Source organism: Sugiyamaella lignohabitans, chromosome C (genome assembly GCF_001640025.1).
Source record: "Sugiyamaella lignohabitans strain CBS 10342 chromosome C, complete sequence".
Taxonomy (NCBI): Eukaryota; Fungi; Ascomycota; class Dipodascomycetes; order Dipodascales; family Trichomonascaceae; genus Sugiyamaella; species Sugiyamaella lignohabitans.
This window is the reverse complement of record NC_031671.1, coordinates 2,676,308-2,698,363: the sequence shown is the minus strand read 5'-3', so window position 1 is coordinate 2,698,363 and position 22,056 is coordinate 2,676,308. Positions and strand designations below refer to the sequence as shown.

At 46.6% G+C, this 22,056-nt stretch overlaps 7 protein-coding genes across 7 annotated transcripts; 3 read left to right on the top strand and 4 right to left on the bottom strand.

Moving 5' to 3' along the window:
* Nucleotides 1-632: 632 nt before the first annotated feature.
* Nucleotides 633-3,680, bottom strand: AWJ20_4573 (uncharacterized protein; the record flags this gene model as incomplete). The annotated part of the gene is made up of 1 exon (XM_018881653.1): nt 633-3,680. The coding sequence occupies one exon, from the start codon at nt 3,678-3,680 to the stop codon at nt 633-635; it is 3,048 nt and encodes a 1,015-aa protein (XP_018734228.1).
* A 1,435-nt stretch (nt 3,681-5,115) lies between these two features.
* On the bottom strand, nt 5,116-5,988 carry PET9 (ADP/ATP carrier protein PET9; the record flags this gene model as incomplete). The annotated part of the gene is made up of 1 exon (XM_018881652.1): nt 5,116-5,988. The coding sequence occupies one exon, from the start codon at nt 5,986-5,988 to the stop codon at nt 5,116-5,118; it is 873 nt and encodes a 290-aa protein (XP_018734227.1).
* A 2,848-nt stretch (nt 5,989-8,836) lies between these two features.
* APP1 (phosphatidate phosphatase APP1) lies at nt 8,837-11,197 on the bottom strand (the record flags this gene model as incomplete). The annotated part of the gene is made up of 1 exon (XM_018881651.1): nt 8,837-11,197. One exon carries the CDS (start codon nt 11,195-11,197, stop codon nt 8,837-8,839), a length of 2,361 nt encoding a protein of 786 aa, XP_018734226.1.
* Nucleotides 11,198-12,813: 1,616 nt separating this feature from the next.
* Nucleotides 12,814-14,418, top strand: ECM3 (putative ATPase ECM3; the record flags this gene model as incomplete). Its single annotated transcript, XM_018881650.1, has 1 exon — nt 12,814-14,418. The coding sequence occupies one exon, from the start codon at nt 12,814-12,816 to the stop codon at nt 14,416-14,418; it is 1,605 nt and encodes a 534-aa protein (XP_018734225.1).
* A 552-nt stretch (nt 14,419-14,970) lies between these two features.
* PAB1 (polyadenylate-binding protein) lies at nt 14,971-16,530 on the bottom strand (the record flags this gene model as incomplete). The annotated part of the gene is made up of 1 exon (XM_018881649.1): nt 14,971-16,530. One exon carries the CDS (start codon nt 16,528-16,530, stop codon nt 14,971-14,973), a length of 1,560 nt encoding a protein of 519 aa, XP_018734224.1.
* A 919-nt stretch (nt 16,531-17,449) lies between these two features.
* On the top strand, nt 17,450-18,211 carry RPS3 (ribosomal 40S subunit protein S3; the record flags this gene model as incomplete). Its single annotated transcript, XM_018881648.1, has 1 exon — nt 17,450-18,211. One exon carries the CDS (start codon nt 17,450-17,452, stop codon nt 18,209-18,211), a length of 762 nt encoding a protein of 253 aa, XP_018734223.1.
* Nucleotides 18,212-18,528: 317 nt separating this feature from the next.
* On the top strand, nt 18,529-19,200 carry AWJ20_4567 (uncharacterized protein; the record flags this gene model as incomplete). Its single annotated transcript, XM_018881647.1, has 1 exon — nt 18,529-19,200. The coding sequence occupies one exon, from the start codon at nt 18,529-18,531 to the stop codon at nt 19,198-19,200; it is 672 nt and encodes a 223-aa protein (XP_018734222.1).
* Between the last annotated feature and the right edge of the window lie 2,856 nt (nt 19,201-22,056).

The following is a 22,056-nucleotide window of genomic DNA, read 5'->3' as shown; positions in this document are numbered from 1 at the left end:
CATTTCTGATACAAGACAGCATCGCCGAGCTTTCGTAAAAAATGCTCTCCAAACTGTCCAGGTCTTCAAACAAATCAAACTGACCTCTTCGTGATCTCACCTGTCGAAGGCAAATTGGAAATACCGGCGGACATAACGCTCCGCTCCGGGTAACCGGTCACGTGATACAGGGGTCTGCCTCCGGCGGCTGGGGCTCCGCCCCAGACCCTGGTTGCTCCTCTCGCTTCGCTCGAGTCGTTGCGTCTGCGGCGCCACCGAAACTCTGGTGGTCGGTGAGGAGCCCTTGGAAACTGGAGACCCTGCGCCACCTGTTGTGCGGCTCAGAATTTCCGTCCTTGATCCTGGTTGCCCGCTTCACTGGAGGTCAATGAACCCACGGAGCCCGCTGAAACTCCTGCGAAGCAGGAGCAACCAGGGTCTGGGGCGGAGCCCCAGCCGCCGGAGGCGGACCCTCTATGCCACAGACACTGCGGCTCACTGGATAGTTCACGGACGGAGAATAGGAGGTAAATTGAGATTAGACATACAAATAAATAGGGTAAAAGGTTGTTTACATAGCCGAAGCCCAACTTGAGCAAAGCAAGAGGAGCCACGGGGCCTGGGGCAGAGCACCAGCCGCCGGAGGCACGGTCTCACGGCGACTGGCTGAGGCCAGAGAAGACGCTGATGTCGCCGTCCCAGGAAAAGGGGTACGACGAGATATGGAACAGGTTTTGAATGAGATCCGGGTCAGGGATCCAGTCGACGTTGGCCAGTTCTGGGAGGGAGTTGAATTGAGACGGCTGTGACGGGTCCGGAGCCATGTTCATGTGGGGTGAGAAGCCTGGCGGGATGTTATTGATATTTGAAGGTGCGTTCGGGTTTGAAGTGACAGGAATTCCAGAAGTTCGACCAGGCGGTCCCATTGTATTTATCATAGGAGTGGTATATGTTCCCAGTGGAGACGTGCCAGCGCCACTATTGGGATCCGGCTGGTTGTCTCTGAATCCATAACCAAAGTTCATTCGTTGAGCAATGGGAACATACGCCGAACCATCAGTGGGAAGAAGTCCATCTGAAGAAGGTTGATGAATGGCTGAAGAAAAAGATGGCCAGGATGCATTCCCTGGAGCATTCCCTGGCGACTGTTTACTTCCTACTGGTATAGTGGGTCCGACAGACGAAGTCGATGTTGCTGGAGTATTGGACGACGCGCCGCTGCTGGACATGTGTCTCAATTCATTGTGGGTACCAGGAGACTCGCTACTCTTGAGACTGTTGGTACTTTTTTCGCGTCTTAATTTGATTCGTTTGACCTGGTGGTGTTGATGGTCGCTGGTGGTCGATGAGGGTGACGAGAATCCATTAGATCCCGTGGTATGGGATTTCTCCACAAACAGTTTGGCAATGTCGAATAGAATGGTCCAGAACTCGACCACTGTATCAACAACGGCATTGGGTCTGGGCATTAACGACTGCATCTCAGAAAACGCTTCAGGTACCGACTTCAAGGTATCCAGATCTAGCTTTGTAGTAGCATCAAACGGTTTTGTCAGACATTTAACCACCAGAGTAATTAAAGCATTTGTGGAGAAATATACAGACGCCCATAGAAACAGCTGGCCCCAGCTCTTAGTCCTTTGAACGAGCTCAATCGTTCTTCGCGCAGCATGATTACAAATATCCAACGAACTGAACAGTCGAGGATATTTATAATGTAAAGAGATCAACGGAGAATCATCCACAGCTAGAAGACCGGCATCATTGGCAGCAGACTGCCTTGAATTATTGGTTCCAGACGGACTGGCTCCAGGAGTTGTCTTTGAATTCGGTGTAGTATGGTTACTCCCATTATTGCTCTTTGGTTTTGTCTTTGACGCCAAAGCCTTTTCTTCCTCAACTAGAGCGTAAACCCATGACGGGTGATATGCCACTACTCGATGAATACTAGACAGAAGTTGGTAATAGACATAATGCATATATAGGACCCCGACCTTTTCAAAAAACTCTTTGTTCTGGGTCTCATGAGCCGGATCGTACACCGTGAAATATTCAAGAACACACCCAGGTTGTTTCTCAGGAGGCAGAGACCGTTTCCACTTCTCCAGCTGCTCGTCACAGTATTGCACGTCTTTAACAATATCCACAGGTCGTCGAGTGCTAGCTTTTGGAGACCATAATCTCATATAACAGTCGGCCGACAAATGAAAAAACGAAACAATTATCTTGAGAAACTCGACATCATTGTATCTTGGATCAGATTTGTCAAATTCGGGCATATCAATACTAATGTCGAAATCCATGAAATTAGGACTGCGACACACTTTCATGGCAACGTCGTGGTCAAATATGTACATCATCCAAAACAGACTCTTCCGCCGGTTGGCTTCTTCCTTGCCGAGACCCATACAGCTTTCTCTTCGATTCAGACCCATCTCATTTGCAAGGTGGGTCGCCGTTTTTAAAATATATGCGACAGGATGGGGGAATTCCGAACATTCAAAAGCCAGCACAAGCAATAATAGTGCTTTAATTGATGTAATATTTGGATGCATGAGAGTTATACGCCGACAGTAAAATAGACAGTTGGCAAAACTTCGTGAGGCCAGAGTTTCCAGATCTTTCTCAGTTACATAATGGGGGATCTTTGCTCTTAATTCGGGGTTTCGAAGAATAAAAGGCAGACCAATCACAACCAGTGCACTGAGAACAAAGTATTCTGAGTAACCGTTTGGAGGCAGCGACTCGTCGTAATATTCAGCACGAACAATCTCGTCAATCTCATCTCTAGCAATGATTAACTTCCAATTAGACGGCCCGTTCTCAAAAGCATCAATACATACATCCAGCAGCCTTTTATCAATTGGATGTGCTTTCATCATAGGCTCGATCATGGGTCGTATTTTTTCGAGTTCATAGCTCATAATTTCCATAAATGGGGCTGCTAGTTTATCAGCAATCTTGCTATCGTCGATTTTCTCTCCGATCCATTTAATTCCTGAACTTGATAATAGCGCGAAATTCGGGCCTGGCCCGCAAAACTGCGTATTAGCACGAGCCATTGTCCTACTGAACATATCAGATTTCCTTGTAATTTTCACTTTCGATCGCAGTTTAATCATCATCCCGCCTTCTGGAACATCCATGTCCTGAATAGCCCATTCATCGGGCGTGAAGTTCTCCTCAGGGTTCGTCTCGCCGTCGGCAGTTTCGTTCAGTGGATCATCTTCGTCGTCATCATTGTCATTATCACTATCGCCGTCGCCGTCGTCTTCCTCATGGTCGTCATCCTCATTATTATTATGATCATGGTCGTTATCGTTATCAATTTCATGCTCGGATTTGTCATTGTCTTCGTCGTCGGATTCTTCACCCTCATTTTGTTGACGCTGCTTTCTACTTCTCTTCTTGCTACCGACCGGTATCAGGGCCTCTAGCATGCTCTCTATTCTATCAAGTCGAGACTCCAATTTAACAATATTGGTAGCTCTTTTCCTGGTCACCCCAGGTTTTTTCTCGACAATTGTATATACACATGGAGCAGACCCATTTCGACAGTTGTTGCAGGTAGGTCGTAATCCGTCACATTTAATCTTCTTCTTTCTACAAGTATCACAAGCTCTTGAGATTCTCTGTCGTTTTTTAGGAGCCTGTGCCGGTGGCTGGTCCTCTTCCTTGAGTCCAGATGTACTCGGAGACATATTAACCAATATGGTCTCTACACAGCGCAAAAATAACTACCAAAAACACAGTAGATCAAACGATGATGACTTCAGGTCTCCAATATTCCCATCACAAGTCCCTATTCTGTTAGCCACAGCTTCCTTATTTTTATTTTTATTTTTATTTTTTCCCAATAAATTTAGTATATCTTAGCAGCCAAAAGTTCTTGCACAAATTCCGGAGATAAAGGTCGGAGTTCCACCCAGTCCAGAATCCCATCCAACCAATTCAGAGATAGAGCCAATTAATACGAATATTAATATATCCAAAAAAAGAGAACGGTATATCCGACATATATACGAATATTCCAATAATTTATTCCCACCAGAATGCAAACACAACTAAAAAGTCATAATAATCAACATCCGGGGCAGCTGAACAAACAATAAAGAAAGCATTAACAAGCAATTCCGACTTACCAGATAAACCAACTGAACTAACTTGTAAAAAAAATAAAAGACCAAAAAATATTAATTCATCCCAATTAAAAAAATATCAACCAATCAGTAAAAAATCAATCCGCCAGAATAAAAAGCCACTAAATAAAGATGTCCTTCGAGTGGCAAATACCAAAGCTCTTAGATTAAATTTACATATAAATTATTATGTACTTAGAAATGCACCATGCACTGATTACTGCTAATGAGATCTTCGGGAAGCCGGGTTTAAGCCCGCCGCGCGACACTAAACCCCACTGGTTATCGCCGGTCATCGAAACATGCTTATTCTGGGCTCGAGACGCATCGTATCTGTCGTGTAAGACGATCCCCGTAACGGAGTTAACAGGCGGTCTCTACTTGCCTCCGGCGGCTGGGGCTCTGCCCCAGACCCCGCTGCTCCTGCTTCGCAGGAGATTTCGCTACGGCCCCCACCACCCCGCGACCGACCCCTCCAAGCCCGACTCGAGCGAAGCGAGAGGAGCAGCGGGGTCTGGGGCGGAGCCCCAGCCGCCGGAGGCAGGCCCCTCACCTGGCAACGAAGCCAGCGGGGATTCCCGGCCAGTCCGCCTCGATGCGACAGAAATGCAATCACCAGTAGTTAAATGTCACTAACCCGCGACTGATTGGCCCGTCGACGTGCTCGAGTTCGGAAGAATCAGGGCGGCATGCAAAGGCAAGGAACACAGCCCATCCCCACCCCGCCAAGGAGCTCCTCCGGAGCCCGGGTCGAACTTTGTATCCGGGCTGCCAGATGCCTCCGGCGGCTGGGGCTCCGCCCCAGACCCTGGTTGCTCCTCTCGCTTCGCTCGAGTCGGTGCGTCAATGGTCCCAGTAATCTCCTGCGAAGCAGGAGCCACGGGGTCTGGGGCGAAGCCCCAGCCGCCGGAGGCATTTGCCACCCAGAAAACGTATATAAAGAGTCAACAATTACATATATTTTAAATGAGAGTTCATTTCCAAACTACGAAATCGTTTATTTGAACTTCTTACCGAAGAGGATCATTTGCAATTGATCGTACATGGAGATAACACCAGCACCGGCAACACCACGGAGAATGTTGGCACCGCATCCCTTGAAGAGAGAAGTAACACCCTCAGCGGCGACAATCTTGGTGAAAGCGTCGAAAGAGGACTTGTACTTAACGGCTTGACCAGAGGTCATCATCATACGACGACGGACGGTATCCAAAGGATAAGAAGCAGTAGAGGCACCAGTGGTGACGGTCCAACCAAGCAAGAAAGAGGCCAAGAAGTTACCCTCAAGAGAACCGACAAGAACAACAGGCTTAAGAGAATCGTAAAGACCGAAGTAAAGACCACGGTAGACAATGATACCGACAACAGAGGGACCGAAACCACGGTAGAGACCGGCAATACCGTCAGACTTGAGAGTCTTTCTGTAAACATCGACCAAACCGTTGAACTCACGGTCACCGCCACCCTTGGCAGCCTTGGCATCGTTGGCAAGACGAGTACGGGCGTAATCAAGAGAGTAGACGAAGAGAAGAGAAGTGGCACCGGCAAGACCACCAGAAGCCAAGTTACCGGCGAACCAAGGCCAGTAACCCTCGGACTTCTTGAAACCGAAGAGAGCCTTGAACTTATCCTTGAAGGCAAAGTTAAGGGCTTGGGTGGGGAAGTAACGGATAACGTTAGCAGTGTTACCTCTCCAGAAAGAGACAATACCTTCCTCAGCAGCAGTACGACGGAAAGCATCGGCAATACCATCGTACTTTCTGGCAAGACGACCTTGCTTGATCATCTCATCTTGGTTTTGGATAAGAAGCTTAACACGCTCGATGGGGGCAGCGGCGGTCTTAGCGACGGCGGCGGACACACCTCCCATAAGGAAGTCGATAAGGAAAGTCTGTTTAGGATGTTAGTATTTTTTGGATAGTGAAAAAAAGGTATTGGCAATAGGTCAATCAATCAACAAATTTCTAAATTAGAAATGAAATTTAGAAATTGTTAATCGATTAAAAACTGCCTTGAAATGAGAGGTAACAATAGAAGATCGAACTGAAGGTTTGATTCTGGAGATTACACTGTAAGATTCTGAAGTTGAATTGAGATGATTGACTGTTTGCAATCATCAAATGCAACAACTCATCAATCGAATGATCTGAAATCCAGATCAATCAATAAATCAATCAACCAACCGAATCAACAAACAATTAAAATCAACCGGCAAAATCAACCATTTGACTGCTAATAATTGACATTAACAGCCTAACGTCGATAAAGCCGTTGATCTGGATGCCGATCAGGGGGGATGCGAGTCAGAGATCTCATTGTGTAACTCCATACGGCATATTCGTAAACCGGGTTTAGGGTCAAAAGGTGGGCAAGGCCGGTCAAAAATGACCCGGCGGAACATGGGAAAACGGAAAGGAAAAACTGAAAATTTGCTGCACCGAAAAATAGAACTGGACAGCAGTACTCTTTTTATCAGTGAGCAACTGTTGTAGCTGGCATTTACCATACAGAGACCATCAATGGAAAAAAGATAGCACTTTATAAAATAAACACAGCCCAACAGTCTCCAGAAAAAAAAGAAAAATAGAAACAAAAATAGAAACTGAAAAAAATAAATGAAACTGAATCTAAAAACTCAAACCACAAACAAATTCAAAATTGAGAAAGTGGATAAACACCGTAAAGTAAATTACCACATAACTAATTAAACAACAAATGAACTGTTTTAATTAATCAATAACCAAACAATCAAATATTGTAAAACCGTCGTGTAACGATAATTAAACTATACTTATTCAACACCAGGCAGCTGATTTGGATGGGTGATTAAATCAAATCAACTAACAACGTCTTTGTGTCAGTCCCACCCAGCGCCATAGTCATCATATCCATCATTTCAAAGTCATTAGCACTTTCGATTTGTTTGTAGTTTTAATAACAAATCCAGTTCCAATTATCTATTTCTTGAATCAAGTTTCCATTCATTCAAGTTCTTCTCCTTCCTAATATCCCGTTCCACCGAGTCGACCGACCGACCGACAGAACACACCAACAAAACCTGAACACCAACGAACATAGTGAATAGCCAGATAAACCAAACTCCAGTTGTCTCTTTTATAGATAGTCCTGACACGGTTGTAAATAACATACACTTTCAGACGACATCTCTTCTTTTTCTATAGTTGAATGGAAGATTACTTCTGAGGAAAAAAAAGAAGAAAAAATGCAACAAGTACGGGAACCTGAAATTTTTATATACGCTTGAGGTTTGGTAGGTAACAGATTTTTTTTATTTTTTTTCACGGGAAATTCCGTATTGACCGTTTGATTGGTTGGGAGCAATGAATTTTTCGGGTTTAGGTGCGGCCTGCAGTTCACCGGCAGCCGGAATTATCTTCCAGGGTTAGGTTTACTGTCCGACACGGGTGGTGGGGGGTTCGTGAGGGGGGGGGTCTGCCTCCGGCGGCTGGGGCTCCGCCCCAGACCCTGGTTGCTCCTCTCGCTTCGCTCGAGTCGTTGCGTGAGGGCCCCCGGTCAACTCCTACGAAGTAGGAGCAACCCGGGTCTGGGGCGGAGCCCCGGCCGCCGGAGGCACGACCCCCGCTGCCCCACCTCCCTAGGAAAGGTGTCACAGGCGCGAAGCACGACTGCAACGGTTGCCAAGTGCAGCAGCAGCCCGAGGCCAGCCTGGGTACCCGTAGCCCCTCCCCCACCCTCCACCGTGGGCTGAGCCCACAGCAATGGCAAGGACTGTGTACGCCCGACTCGAGCGAAGCGAGAGGAGCAACCAGGGTCTGGGGCGGAGCCCCAGCCGCCGGAGGCAGACCCCCCTCCCCGTGGACCCGAGCAGGATGCACCGGGCGCGAGGGGGTGAGAGATTAATTTCAGTTTGTAATAGATCCAGGCAGCCGGTGATTCGCCAGGGCTGGCAGGAAGCAGGGCCCAGGACCGAGCTAACTTCGCGCGTCGGTGCAGGCAGCTGCTCGGGCCTATCAAGCGTTTGCGGCATGCACTATCGGCTCCGTTTTTTGGCATCGGCATTGCAGCAGCAGCAAGTGGGTGGGTGTAACGTAACCTGCACGGCTCCCTGGCGCATTCGCTGTCTCAGGTGGTTGTTCCGATGGTGAAAGGATGGGTCGGAGTCACTGCCAGATCTAGCACAGCCAATTCGACCCAACTCAGACCCGTTTTACCACCGACTAAGACCGGACTCAGGTACCCCGCCGAGCCATAGCCACACACCGACCAACCTAAACCGACACACACAAAGAACACGGGACCAGCGGCAGGGGCAGGCCACGCCAGAGCCCCACCATGCACCCGACCAAGTTGTCGCGACTCGAGGCTATCCCAATCTGGGCTAACTATAACTTCCGTGCATAGAACCCCCTGTTTCGACAAAAGATTCGACAGATCCTGCAGATACTAAGAATAGCGTAATTTGGAGCGAGGGGTGGGGGGTCGTGTCTCCGGCGGCCGGGCACTGCTGGGACCCGTAGTGCTCGCTTTCCGAGCGGCTCGGGGGGCTCGCAACTGCTCGTGCGGCCGGGGTCAAACTGCTCGCGAAGCGAGCTCTACGGGTCGGGGGGTGTCGCAATTGCGAGTGCAGTTGGTGGTGGAACGGCTCGCGAAGCGAGCACAACGGGTCCGGGCAGAGCCCGGTCGCCGGAGGCCGTCTGACAAGACAGGGAGTGAAAACAGGAGTATAAATAGTTTGGCTAGTTCGCTCTGTTGTCGCGCACGAGGGCGATGCTTTCGTCTCGGAGGTCGCTGCCTACCTTCCACATGCGAAGTTTGATGCCGCCGGGGAGTCCCATTCGCGATCGTGTGTAGCGGGACTTCCATTGCTCGACTTTTTTGTCGAGCACCAGCTGGCCGTAGTCGTTTTGCTCCGAGTTCATAATCAGTACGTCCGGGTTCACGCTGGAGTTGGTGTGTTTCGGGTTCGTGGTAGGAACCGTTGCTACTCGTCGAGGAGGAAGGGGTGGTGGTGTTTCTGTGGTGGACGAGCTTGTCGGTTGGATGTGAGTTCCAGAACCATTGACTTCGGATTTCGAGTGCACTGGCTCGTTGAGTCGTGAGTGAGCGGTGGTGTTAGCAGCAGAAAGCCGGGACCAGGGTGCTTCGGGAGGAACCGTGTTGGCATGTGGAGGTGGTCGGAGGTTTGCCGGTTTCTGGGGAATAGGAGGCGCTGCTTTTCGGGGCACTTTATGTGGTGATAATGGCAGAGGTTGGTTCGTGGTGGTGCTGCTGCTGCTGTTGGAGGTGGTGCTGTTTGAGGTGGTGGTGGTGGTGGTGGGATTGGGCCGTGGCGGCAGACTGGGTCGGTCGAGATCTTGCTCACGTTCACGTTCTGGTTGTGCTGGTGCTGGCTCGGGGTCGGAAAGGTCAATGAGATCTGGAATCGATGCTGCTGAGTTGGCAACACTACGAGGTTCTGGTTCTGATTTCGGTTCAGACTTCCTGCCAATTGATCTGTCTTGAGCAGCCTCACGGCCTCGAGCATCTCTTAGTTTCTGCTGGCGAGCCATCATACGACCACTTCTTCCCGCCTCAGCACTTGATTCATACGAATCAATCTCGCCTGGAGTTGGGATATATCCCGTGGCTGCAATATACTCCTGTAGAAATATATCATCTGCCGGCAAGGTCACATCACGGATGTAAATGGCTAGAATCTGTTTAGGAAACTGTGTAGCCAGGTCGTAGTATGCCTCTAAATCCTTTTCTCCAGAGTCACCAATAAGAATAAATCGACGGTCGGGGAAGTCCTTGACAACATTGTGCAATGTGACCTTCTTTTTCTCCGAACTCGGTTCGAGCATTCCTGATATCAATCCTGTATACGGTTTCAAATGAATAGATCCCTTTGGCAGTTTAGTGTGGCTCATATACTCGGCAATCACTGGATACAATTGCCATGGCGAATTAGAAACATAGTGAAACTTGACCCCTTCTTTTTCCAAATCAGAGTACCAGTCAACGACTCCTTCAATTGCAATATCGTCGTAATGGCGTGCTAGTACGTTTCTGAAAACCTGTCGTTTCTCGGTTGCTATTCCTGTATGCTTAATCGTATCGTCTATGTCAGTAATAACCGAGATCTTGCTGTCTTTTGTATCGCCAATAACCAATGGCTCAATAATTGCATGCACATCATCACTTGCCTCAACATGGATCATGGCTGGTCGTGATGGTACTCGAATTCTGATTAAAAACCGACCATCGGAAAATGTAGTCACTTTAGCCACTACCGACTGATGATTCCCCTCGAGTCCTACTCTAACTTTTAGTTCTCGATCAGGTGCTCCTCTTGTTAGCACAGTTGCAAACCTCTCTTTAAAAGTCTCTTCTTCATTCGAAAAGCGACTAGACCTCGATGACCGTGATGACTGTGAGCTGGTAGTGCTAGTCGTACTAGTATGATGTATTGGTCGACGCAAGTCACCATCATCTATACCTATACCTCTATCGACGCCTCTGGTTGACTGCGGGCCTGGAACATCTTGCTCATCTAACCCATACTCATAATTACTAAAGTCGACTCCATTGAGTTGATCTAAACTGGGGGTATTTGCAGCTGTATTGCCTCCTCCAGATGTCAAGCCTGAAAATCTCATCACCACTGATTGTGCTATTCTCGCTTTACGATTAAGAACTGCTGGTAAGTATAACCTTCCTCTAACATCGACATCATATTCACCACTATCTAACTTGCGGGAATACGAAGGATATAGAGTCAAACTCTCATCACGGAAAGGAGGATTGGGAGGTGGTGGGCCATTAATATACATCTTGTCTTCAGGACGAACCACTTCAGCCTGTCTAAACGCCGCTTCTCTTGGAAGACGACTTAACTGAAAAGCCAAGTGATCATTATCAGGATCTGCTATTCCTCGAGAGATGCCTGCTCCATATCCATTAGTATCAGCCGAGATATATTCATCTCTTTTTGTTTTCAGAAACTTGACCACTTGGTCTTTTCTCGAAACCCATGATGTTGCAGATGAAGAGCTAAACGACGTCGAGGACGACACATTCTGTCCATAGAATCCTCCATGTCCATTCGACGATGCCATTTTTAGTTTCCGATAATATAATCTTCTGCGGATTCTATACCTGTCCAACCTTCTGCGAACTGCTGTATAGAGGTGCCAGGTCCGAAGTAACCTTCTTACTCGACTACGCTTCTTTCGAAATGGCGATTTCCAGTTCAAATACCAATTCAACAACAATGGCTGTTGGTACAGAGATCTCCAGCTAAATTTTGGGAACAGACGAGGTCGTCTAGGGAGATTCGAGGCTGTGTTTATATCTGTATTCACAGGTGATTTGTTAGCAACCCGTTTAACGGTACTAAAGTTATGGGTCAATCCAAAGGCAGCTGAGGCAGAAGGTCGAGATACAGCAGGCAAACAGCCCACACCCCGCCGAAGTGCTCCGAGAGTCCGAAAGACCAACAGCTTGAAAGTAACTCCTCAGAGGATCAACAATAGAAAACGCGGGAACCAATATCCAGACCTTGATCTAACAAACTTTCATAATTAGCACCTCTGTTTCCGAGGCTCCTGATGATTCTAGAGTATGTCTGCTTTCCAACGAATAGCCGAAAAGACTAAAAATCCAGTAACAAAAAAACACTATGCCACTGTTTATTTTGTCAATGTTGAACCTGCTGTCGACAGGAGATCAGGATATGCACCTCACTTCATCGCTCGATATGCAGATAAAGGAGACTGCGCCCACTGGGCCCTGAACCGACCGACATCCACGGTGGGTCCAAAATGACAAAACAATTGCCAAACGGGCTCCAACAAGAACCTATTGGGCAACTGTTGCAACTGTACTATTTCTGGGCCTGTTTCTGTCTCCGGAACGGGTACTGGAGGGACTGTCTCCACGCACTGCCTCATGCACGGATCTACAGGGTTCAACTTCAACTTCGACTTGGAAACTGCATTACGGGTAAAAATTACGCTTGCCACTGGGCTCACCAGACTCCTCTGGATTCTCTGTCTGGTGGGGTTCACGTTTCGCTCGTGCCGGCCTGCCTCCGGCGGCTGTGGCTGCGCCCCAGACCCCCCTGCTCCTCTCGCTCCGCTCGAGTCGTTCCATCGACGGTCCCCGCCATCTCCTGCGAAGCAGGAGCTACGGGGTCTGGGGCGGAGCCCCAGCCGCCGGAGGCACACCCCGGCCCTGGAGGTGGAGACCCTGCATGTCCGCCAGTAGCCGCCGAGCCGAGACCGGAGATGCCCCCACGGGCATACATGAGGAACGGGATCGGCAGTATCTGATAAGTAAGGGTCATAATTTATTTTATTGTTTGCTGGAGAGAGGATTTTGTTTGTGTCTGGTAATGGAGGTAAGAAGGTAGAGGATTTGGTATTTGGTTTCGCTCGTTCAGAAGAAATCCCACACAGATCACTCGTTTTGACACGGGTCACATGGTTCCAAGATGGCAATACCTATAGGAACCGCTATATACATTTCGGTGAAGCCGTTGTTTAAAATCTTTCTCAACTGTGCACTGGGGTTTATTCTGGCCAAAAAAAAGATCCTGACTGTGGAAACATGTCAGCATATCTCTATGATTATTATTAATTTTTTTATGCCATGCTTGATTTTTTATAATGTGGTTTCTTGTTTGAATGACTCAGAGATCAAGGTAATAGGCGTGGTCGCTTTGACCTCATTTATGTATACGGCCATAGGGTTGGCTTTTGGTCTGATAGTCTGGTATGCGACACCAAATCCCAGGAAATGGTTCGGTGGAGTCGTTGCTGCTGGAGGATTCAATAACTCTTCAGACCTTCCTATTGCTTATATCACCACTTTAGCTAGCAGTAGCCTGTTTCCAGCTGGTTCTGCTCAACAAGGCACTGCCTATGCTGTTATTTTTGTGGTTGTTTTCATTATTTGCATGTTCAATCTTGGAGGAGTGTCTTTGATTGGGTCGGATTTCAAGTATAGAGTACACGACCCAGAGGCCGACGAGGTAACGACTCCTATAATCAGTGTGGATGGTGTGAGAAGAGGAGCTAGAGCTATTCGTAGCTGGAGAAATAGAAACCATACCATTGGAAATGGCGATGTTTCATTACAGGATATTAATAGTACGGCAACTGAGCCTACAATACGGATGGGTGAAGGTATTGAAGATGATGACTATGAAAATGCCGTTGCAAGCGATGATGAGTCTGGTCTTCCACAGAGATATACTGCCGACCATGACGAGTATGAAAAGAGAACACACCGACCATCGAGGAAATCTGAGAGCAGTTTTAGTAGAGTTATGAGTGATCCAAGGTACGGAGAATCGATCTATTTGCGTACTCGCTCGGATTCCATATCTGTGGCTCCCGGTGCTGCAACCACTGTGGGTTACAGAAGACCAGCTAGATTATCAAGGCTTTCTGGTACAGCAGGTGACATTAGACCAACTAATAGTTTACCTGATGCTTCGGAATCTGAAAACTTACAAGATGTCATTTTGTCATATAGTGCTGTTCGAGAGTTGCAAACTTTAGGAGGCACCGAAGAATCATGCTCTGCGAATCCCGTCAGTAATACTTCTACAGGCACAACTACAGATGCTTCACCTTTGCCATCTAAAAATCGGACTGAAAATGAGTCAAAAGATTGTGAATCGGTTTCACCAAACGAGACAGATGTGCAACCGCCCAAACCCAAATTTTACAGCTATTTGAAGGTGTTTTTAGCGAATTTCCTGCGACCCATTAGCATGTCGTTATTTCTTTCGTTGGCTGTCTCAATGGCTCCACCGTTACGAAGGTTGTTTTATATCGATGCTGATAACAAAAATCCTGATCAGTTCAATATTCCATATGCACCAGATAACCAGCCAGTCCTAGATTTTGTAATGGATTTCACTTCATTCGTCGGAAACGCATGTGTTCCATTAGGACTTTCAATGTTGGGTGCCACCATTGCGAGACTTGAGGTAAAGCAGTTTCCCAAAGGATTCTGGAAAAGTATGGCATTAATGTCAGTGCTAAAACTCGTGGTGTTGCCAATCATTTCGGTCCTCTGGGTGAAAAAGTTACTTGCTCTAAATTGGATTGACGAAGATAACACAATGGCCATTTTCGTGATGATAGTCACGGCAGGAGTTCCAACCGCAACGAGCCAGCTTTATATCACGGCAATGTTCACCCCACCCGGAGAAAGCCATATCCAAATAGATTGTCTGGCAGCGTACCTCATCTGTCAGTACTCTTTTCTGGTTTTCACTTTAAGCATACTTGTTACGTACACGCTGAAAAACGTAGTCTCGGTCTAAAGGTGAGGTTACATATTATTTAATTTAATCATGACATATCTGTATTTATTCATGTATTACGAACAATCTCCCAATCTCGACTCGAGCGAAGCGAGAGGAGCCACGGGGTCTGGGGCATAGCCCCAGCCGCCGGAGGCAGCGACACCCTCATTCAATTTTAATCGTGACATTTGTATTTAGTTATGTAATAAGACTAGAAAAACAACTTTTGTGCGTTATCTCATATTTACATATCAGGTTTATGATTTCGGGAACTTCATTAAATAAACTCTCTCCACCATTGGTGAAGCAGTGACCTTGCGGCCACCAAAATAACGACCGTTCAATCCTTTGACAGCTAATTGACCAGCCTCCTCAGTGTCAAACTTGACATAAATCTCACCTTCGGAATAGCGATCTACACTGATATGTTGGACTTTACCGTACTTCTCTTCACATTCGGCACTAACGTCTTCTTCCAACTCATGCACCCAATCGTCCCCAGTTTCCCTACATATATGTTAGTCAATCTGTCTGTTATTCGACCTGCCACAAGTCACTACCTGTTGATACTTACTCTTTGGGATCAAACATGTTTTTCAGCAAAATACATCTGGAAGCGGCCAAGATTTTCACCGGTTCAGGTTCCTTCACTGGACTGGTATCTACCTCTGTGTCTTCTTCTCTCATTAGTTTCTTCATAAGGCTCACACGAGAGTTGTTGGTCATAGTAACCCCGCCTACTTCTGCATCATCTAGAGATTTCTTGGCTCTGTATCTAGGCTCCACAAAATCCTCACTTGTGGAAGACTCGACGTTAGTATGCAATGGAATTTCTGGCCCGGTAACTCGCATTGGTCTCCCTAAAAGGTTATATTCGTTTCTTTCCTTAACTGCCTTTTGCACATTAACATCGTCACGGAACCAGAGATATGCATATCCCTTGGAGCTGCCTGCTTCATCTCTTTGAATGGCAATAGATTCAATTTCTCCCAACGGAGAGAAGAGTGCTCTTAATTGCTCTTCGCCAACAGAATATTTTATGTTAGAGATGGAGATCTTTCTTCTTTCCCTCTTCTCGTCCTCAGTCAGAGGAGTTGCCTCAGATCTTGATTTTGCAAGTAGTCTGTTTTTCTCGGATTCCGTTAGTTGGACAATTATGGGAATTCCAAGTAACTTTTGTCCGGTCAAAGCAATAGCCTTTTGAACAGACTCTTGTTCTCTGAACTCTACATAGGCAATTCCCTTGGGTCTACCGGTTACTTTGTCTTTGACAATGGAAGCTTCAACAACCCTTCCAACATCATTATCTTCAAAAAAGTCGATCAGTTGGTAGGTCTTAAGACGGACTGCTAGTTGTTGAACAAATACTGTTCGTCTATCCCTGTCAGCAAATGAGGTTGGTTGACGCTCATATCTGCCTCTTCCAGAATATTCGCCACTGTCGTAACGTCCTTTTCTACGATCTCTGTCATGCCAATCTCTGTATTTACCACCCCTCCTAAAGTTATCACGATTTCTACCGCTATTGAACCTTCCCTCACGTGAACGTCGGTAGTCTCTATTATTACTTCCTAAATCCCTGGAACGAGAACGAGAACGAGAAGGGGACCGAGAATAGGACCTTGACCTTGACCTTGATCGTGATCTGGATCTTGATCGTGACCGGGATCTAGAACTATATGGTGATTTTGACACCGATCGTTGTCGACGACGTCTCTTCCTTGAGTTTCGAGAATATTTTCTTGATCTAGACCGTGACCTAGAAGGAGAGCGCGAATATGATCTAGATCTGGACCTCGATCTTGACCTTGAGTCTGACTCCGACCTAGACACCGAACGTGATCTCGTACGAGAATAAGACCTACCTCTTCTTGCTCTCAAATCTCTCTTTGAGCTTTTGAAATCATCTTTACCGTAATCATCTTGTGAATCACGTTCTTTCTTAGACTTGTCTCTGAAATCATCCCTGTCATCATCGCCGTAGTCTCTGTTACTATAACGGCCTGATCTGCTAGAAACTTCATTATTATTTGGACTCCCATGAATTTTATCCCCTTGAGTTATGTTTACCTCTTCAGACTTACTGCCATTACCTCCTAGGAAGTCGTGGGCATCAGGTTGCGAAGCCATTGTTCCAAACTCCTTACAAGTTATTACAAGTTATTTTTGATAATTGATAATCTGGAACATTTGAAACCTCGTTCCTTAGAAGTCTAAATGTGCACACGTGACTTTGATGCATACCAACTGATTCACTATAGTTTTGTTTGTGGGTTGCTTTTCTGATCTATCAGAAGAGACTGGACAATTTAAACTAGAATATAAATATAAATCCTACGTTTGTGTTGAAATTACATCTGCTTGGTCAGTCGAATAGAGTGTGATTAGCCCTCTCTGTGAGTGTAATTGGACAATAGGAGTCATTTTCTCGTACCGCTAAGTTTGGTTCCCACCCTCTGATCCGATTCGCCGCTTTGCCGAAAGCTATTACGGTAAGGTGGGTGTCTATTCGCTTGAAAGTTCTTGGGTTAGTAGCACCTTTACAGCTTACTTTGACAGCTTGTAGAGATAACTTCCATACTAAATTAAGCTCATCGATCTTGCATACATAAATGCATGGTTTCATGCGTAGTTGAATTTCACGGTTTGAAGAATTCCCTTTCGCGCATGCCCTAGCCCACTGTTGAAATGGAGAAGTTCAATTCATTTATCTTACCATTTTGGAAAAAAGGAATCCACTCTCAATTAAAAATGTGGTTAAATGAGAGCGATACCTACACATTGAGAGAGAAATTACCAAAAAATCTGGTCGAAATATATCTGACACTATCCAGCTATCATCTCTCGCTCTCACTAGTTGTACATCCAGCTATGCATAAAAAGCTATATTTCCTTAATAGGTAATTTACAGTCACGAAACAAAGTGAATTTTCACTCAAGTATCAGCCGCACATTCTACTTCACGATTGTGAACAGGGCAAAAGTAACTGCAGATATCGAAATATCTCCAACTTCACTTTTTGGTAGTCGACAAATTATACAACACAAAATGCCTCAAGTTAACATCTCCCAAAAGCGTAAGCACGTCGCTGACGGTGTTCTCTATGCCGAACTTAACGAGTTCTTCACCCGTGAGCTCGCTGAGGAGGGATACTCTGGTGTCGAAGTCAGAACCACCCCTACCAAGACTGAAATTGTCGTCAGAGCCACTCACACCCAAAACGTTCTTGGTGAGAACGGTCGTCGTATCCGTGAATTGACTTCTCTTGTCCAAAAGAGATTCAGACTCCAAGATGGTTCTGTTGCCATCTACGCTGAGCGTGTCCAACAACGTGGTCTCTCTGCTGTCGCTCAATGTGAGTCTCTTCGTTACAAGCTTCTTAACGGTCTTGCCATCCGTCGTGCTGCTTACGGTGTTGTCCGTTACGTCATGGAGTCTGGTGCCAAGGGTGTTGAGGTTGTTATCTCTGGTAAGCTCCGTGCTGCTCGTGCCAAGGCCATGAAGTTCCAAGATGGTTTCATGATCCACTCTGGTCAACCCGTTGTTGACTTCATTGATACTGCTACTCGTCACGTTTTGCTTAGACAAGGTGTTCTTGGTATCAAGGTTAAGATCATGAGAGACCCTGCTGCTGGTGCCAAGCCTGGTACTCCCAAGTCTTCTCTTCCCGATTTCGTCAACATCCACCCCCCTAAGGAGGAGGCTGCTGTTGCCGAGCCCAATGTCATTGACTACACTCCCAGAGCTCCTGCTCCTGTCGCTGAGGAGCAACCCGCTGAGGCTGCTGCTCCCGTCGAGCCTGTTGCTTAAGTTTTTATATAGAAAACATAAAAGCTTCCCAAAAATACATTTGTTTTTTACTTAATTGAGCATACTATAAGATCCCAAAGTGCTGGACAAGTTTTTTTTTTCCAAGTCTAGCTTGCAGTCTGTATATATAAATCGTACTCATATCTATCTATTTAATTTATATATTCGGCACGTGATTTTAATAGCTACCGAGATCTTGCCGATCTCGCTTATCTTTTAGACCGAATGGTGGGGAAGTATTAATGTTGACAATTTCCGCCAATTCTGTCTTTCTTACGAGTTATTTTTGGTCGTAGAGAGAGTGACATTAAATAATAATGGGGATCCTTACACCAGCAAGACTAGCCCAGTTGGCAGCTACTCCACTTCTGGAGAATTCCTGGTATTATATTGCTGCTACTACCTTTAGTGTGTGCAACGAGCCAGATGAGATTCCTAAAATCTATGAGTATATGATGGAAAAATTGGCCAATGATCGTAATGGACAGTTAAAAATGACACGCAAAATGCGGGAGTCGCTAATGAAAGGAGCTGCGTTAGGCGGGTTACCCAAATCAATCAACTCTTTGACCCAGTTGAAGAATGTCACTCCGACTGATCTCCGTGAGCCTGTATTACAGCGAGATAAGCCCTCTCGTGAAGAAGCCGAGGGTCGTGGACGTGCCATGTTTGACCATGTGTATGGAAAAATAGCCAAGAGAGTTTCAGGACAGATGGCCACTGCCTATCCAGATTTGGAGTACTACGCCATCAACCACGTCTATGGTCCATTACTCTCATATACCAGCATTCTCACCCCCAAAGAGACCAGTTTTGTCATAGTCGCATGTCTGATTCCTCAAGACGTCAATCCTCAACTGAAGGGGCATTTGAAGGGAGCTCTTAATAATGGGGCTACGAAGGAAGAGGTTGCTTCCGTGCGAGACATGGCGCTAGTTATCAGCAATTGGTGTGGTATCAGCTGGAAATCCGAAGTAGCCAAGCTGTAATTAGCAATTGATCTAGTTTAAATCAAACTGGAGCCTGGAGCCACCTTTTGTACATAAGAGTACTATTCATGGAAACTAGACGCACCGACTCGAGCGTCAGCGAGAGGAGCCACGGGGTCTGGGGCGGAGCCCCAGCCGCCGGAGGCAGAAAAGGACGGCCCAGTAAAGAATAAATATAGTATGCTTTCTAACGAGCTTTCTTTAACGTTAACAACAATGGAGTATAATGCATAATGGAAATATTGCTAGAGACTAAGCACTTGTCTCTAGGGCATAGAAGTGAGAAGATGGAAATGATATTAGTTTTAGTAACCAGGCGAGCCTCTGGTGCTGTTGTTTAAGGGCCATCCCATTAGTCTTCGATACAGTCTGTTGCCGATGGCAGGAGCACTGGCTCTGTTTGCAGTTGTGGTTATTGGAGAATTTGGATAGACCTGCTGGTTTGGGACACTGGCTAGGTTCGGGACGTATTGTCCATTGTAATTAATATAGCTCTCTGTGGGGTCCATATTGGGGTACACATAGCCCTGGGAGTTGTAGGAACTGGTGCTGGGTTGCTGGCTTCGAGGGACTTCGAAATAAACTCTCGCATGATGGGCATTGGGTGGTCGATAGTATGGATTCGTTTCAGGACGATAAGAGACTTGGTCTGGAGCAGTTGGAAGGTTGGTTTGAGGAGCATTGCCCTGATTGGTTCCTCCCTGGTGGGAAAGGTATTGAGTGTCTGGTCCCAAACTTGGACTCAGATCTGGGGCAGAGTTACCACTAGGAATGGCATTACTGAGGTCAAGCGAGAGCATATTGGATCGAGCAGAACCATTGTACTCATTGTGTCTTTTAGATGCTCTGGACTGGAGATAACCTTGGCGATGGTTGATATTTTTAAGTCGATTGAAGAAGTTACTAGTTCCATGGAGAAGAAAACTCGGGTTTTTTAAATTTGAGGACCGAGAAAATGAGCCATTGCTTCCATTCCCTTTGTAGGCATCTTCAGAATGATTTATGGAAGTGTTAGGTATGTGATTATTGTCAGCAGAGTCCGTTTCTTGAAAGCACACTTCAATCGGCTTGGTATCGAGTCGTGACGCTCTAATGTTTCGTCTGTTGTTGTAGATGGCCGGTTCTCTACGATACCGTTCAATGGCAAGCTTAGTAGTGTTTCGTTGTTTGAGCTGCTCGTTACCTTCTGTGTCATTCGAACATACAGAAAAATCGTCTGTATACATTGCAGGATAAGCGGGTTTCATGTTGGCCACGATAATATCTAAACTGTTTAGGATCCCTTGAGGCAAACTAATCTCATTGAGCCATTTCTTCACCTTCTCAGCGTATTTCATATCTTTTTCAGCTCTAGGGTCCCATTGTTGTGGGCTGTTTATCTGTTGAGGCTCGCCAGGTTCAGCAAATGGGTTTGTGGCCGCAGCTGGGTTACTATTAGTAGCAGGACCAGACACTTTGCCATAGAGAACGGACGCAATTTTCGACGTTGAAGCAGCAACTGTGCCCATTACCCCCATTGCCCCATTAACAATTCCACCACTGACTTCCGGGTATGGTCCCTTCTTCGAAATCCCACCCATATACGGATGGCATGGGGTCTTGATTTTCTTGCGGATAATTGGTGTGGCAACTCGGCTGTTGGCTGTTTGCTGGTGCACAAATTCCACGGGAACCAAAGATTGGCCCCCGTCTTTTTTTACCATATTCTCTATTTTATTAACGTTCAATTGCTGATTATAGCTGTTCAATTGTTAGAAACATGATTTAGAGTTATCAACATCACCGACGAAAGCATGAGGCAGATCATCTTCGACAGTTCGACCCATTGATCCAAACCAACCATTCCTTGAAACTTACTTATGTGCGTACGAGTCCTGGTTATTTATATTAAGACTGGTGTCTGGAGGGGGTAAACAATTCTCATCCCTATCTTGAAGAGCCATTCTAAACGGGTCCTGGTAGCTGGGTCGAAATGCGGACATTACGACCTGTCTGGTCCCTGTCGCTCTCTAAACCGGATATCTCGAGTCCCTAATATCAGAAGATGGTATGAATCCTGTATCTACCAATTTAAACAATGGCGCGAGACTGTGTCCATAAACTGGATCTCAGGGGTAAACATCATGGGTAAACAACCCTTATCGTGGCTAGGGTTCGTTATCGGCACGTGACCGTGATCCCAATACCCCCACCCGACCCTTTATCAGTAGATCAGTCCATCCCCCGAACCTCTCGCGACAAAGCTCCACACCTGAATCAACTCTTCTGAATACGAACATGTCTTACTTTCTTGGCACGAACTCCTTAGCAGGGTTCTGCCTCCGGGGGCTGGGGTTGCGCCCCAGACTCCCCAGCTCCTCTCGCTCCGTTCGAGACGTTACGTCCACGGTCCCAGCCATCTCCTGCGAAGCAGGAGCTTCGGGGTCTGGGGCCGAGCCCCAGCCGCCAGAGGCCGAACCGGAGCCCCAGAGTCCCAATGGCGATAGGTCCAGATTTTTGACGCAATTTTCTGTTTTCGAGTGGTCGCATTTGCTGCAGGTTCGACGGACGAATCTTAAATTTTTCGAGCCAGCCATCGGTATGCAGGCCATTCTCGTTTGTGAGGAATTTGGGAAGGGTTGTTATCGGGTCGTAGAGGCCGTGAGGAGCAGAGTCGGTTTAAGGTAGGAATTAATGTGTATAAACTAGCATTTCTATAGCAATGATGTACAGTGAAATTAAAAAACAAATAACATTAACGTAGAACTAGAAGATGTGGACGTGGTATTAATCAGGAGTCTATCCGAGAAATCATTTGTGCCAATAAAGAAAATCAAAGAAACGATTAAAATAGCTTCCAAAAAAAATATTCAAAAA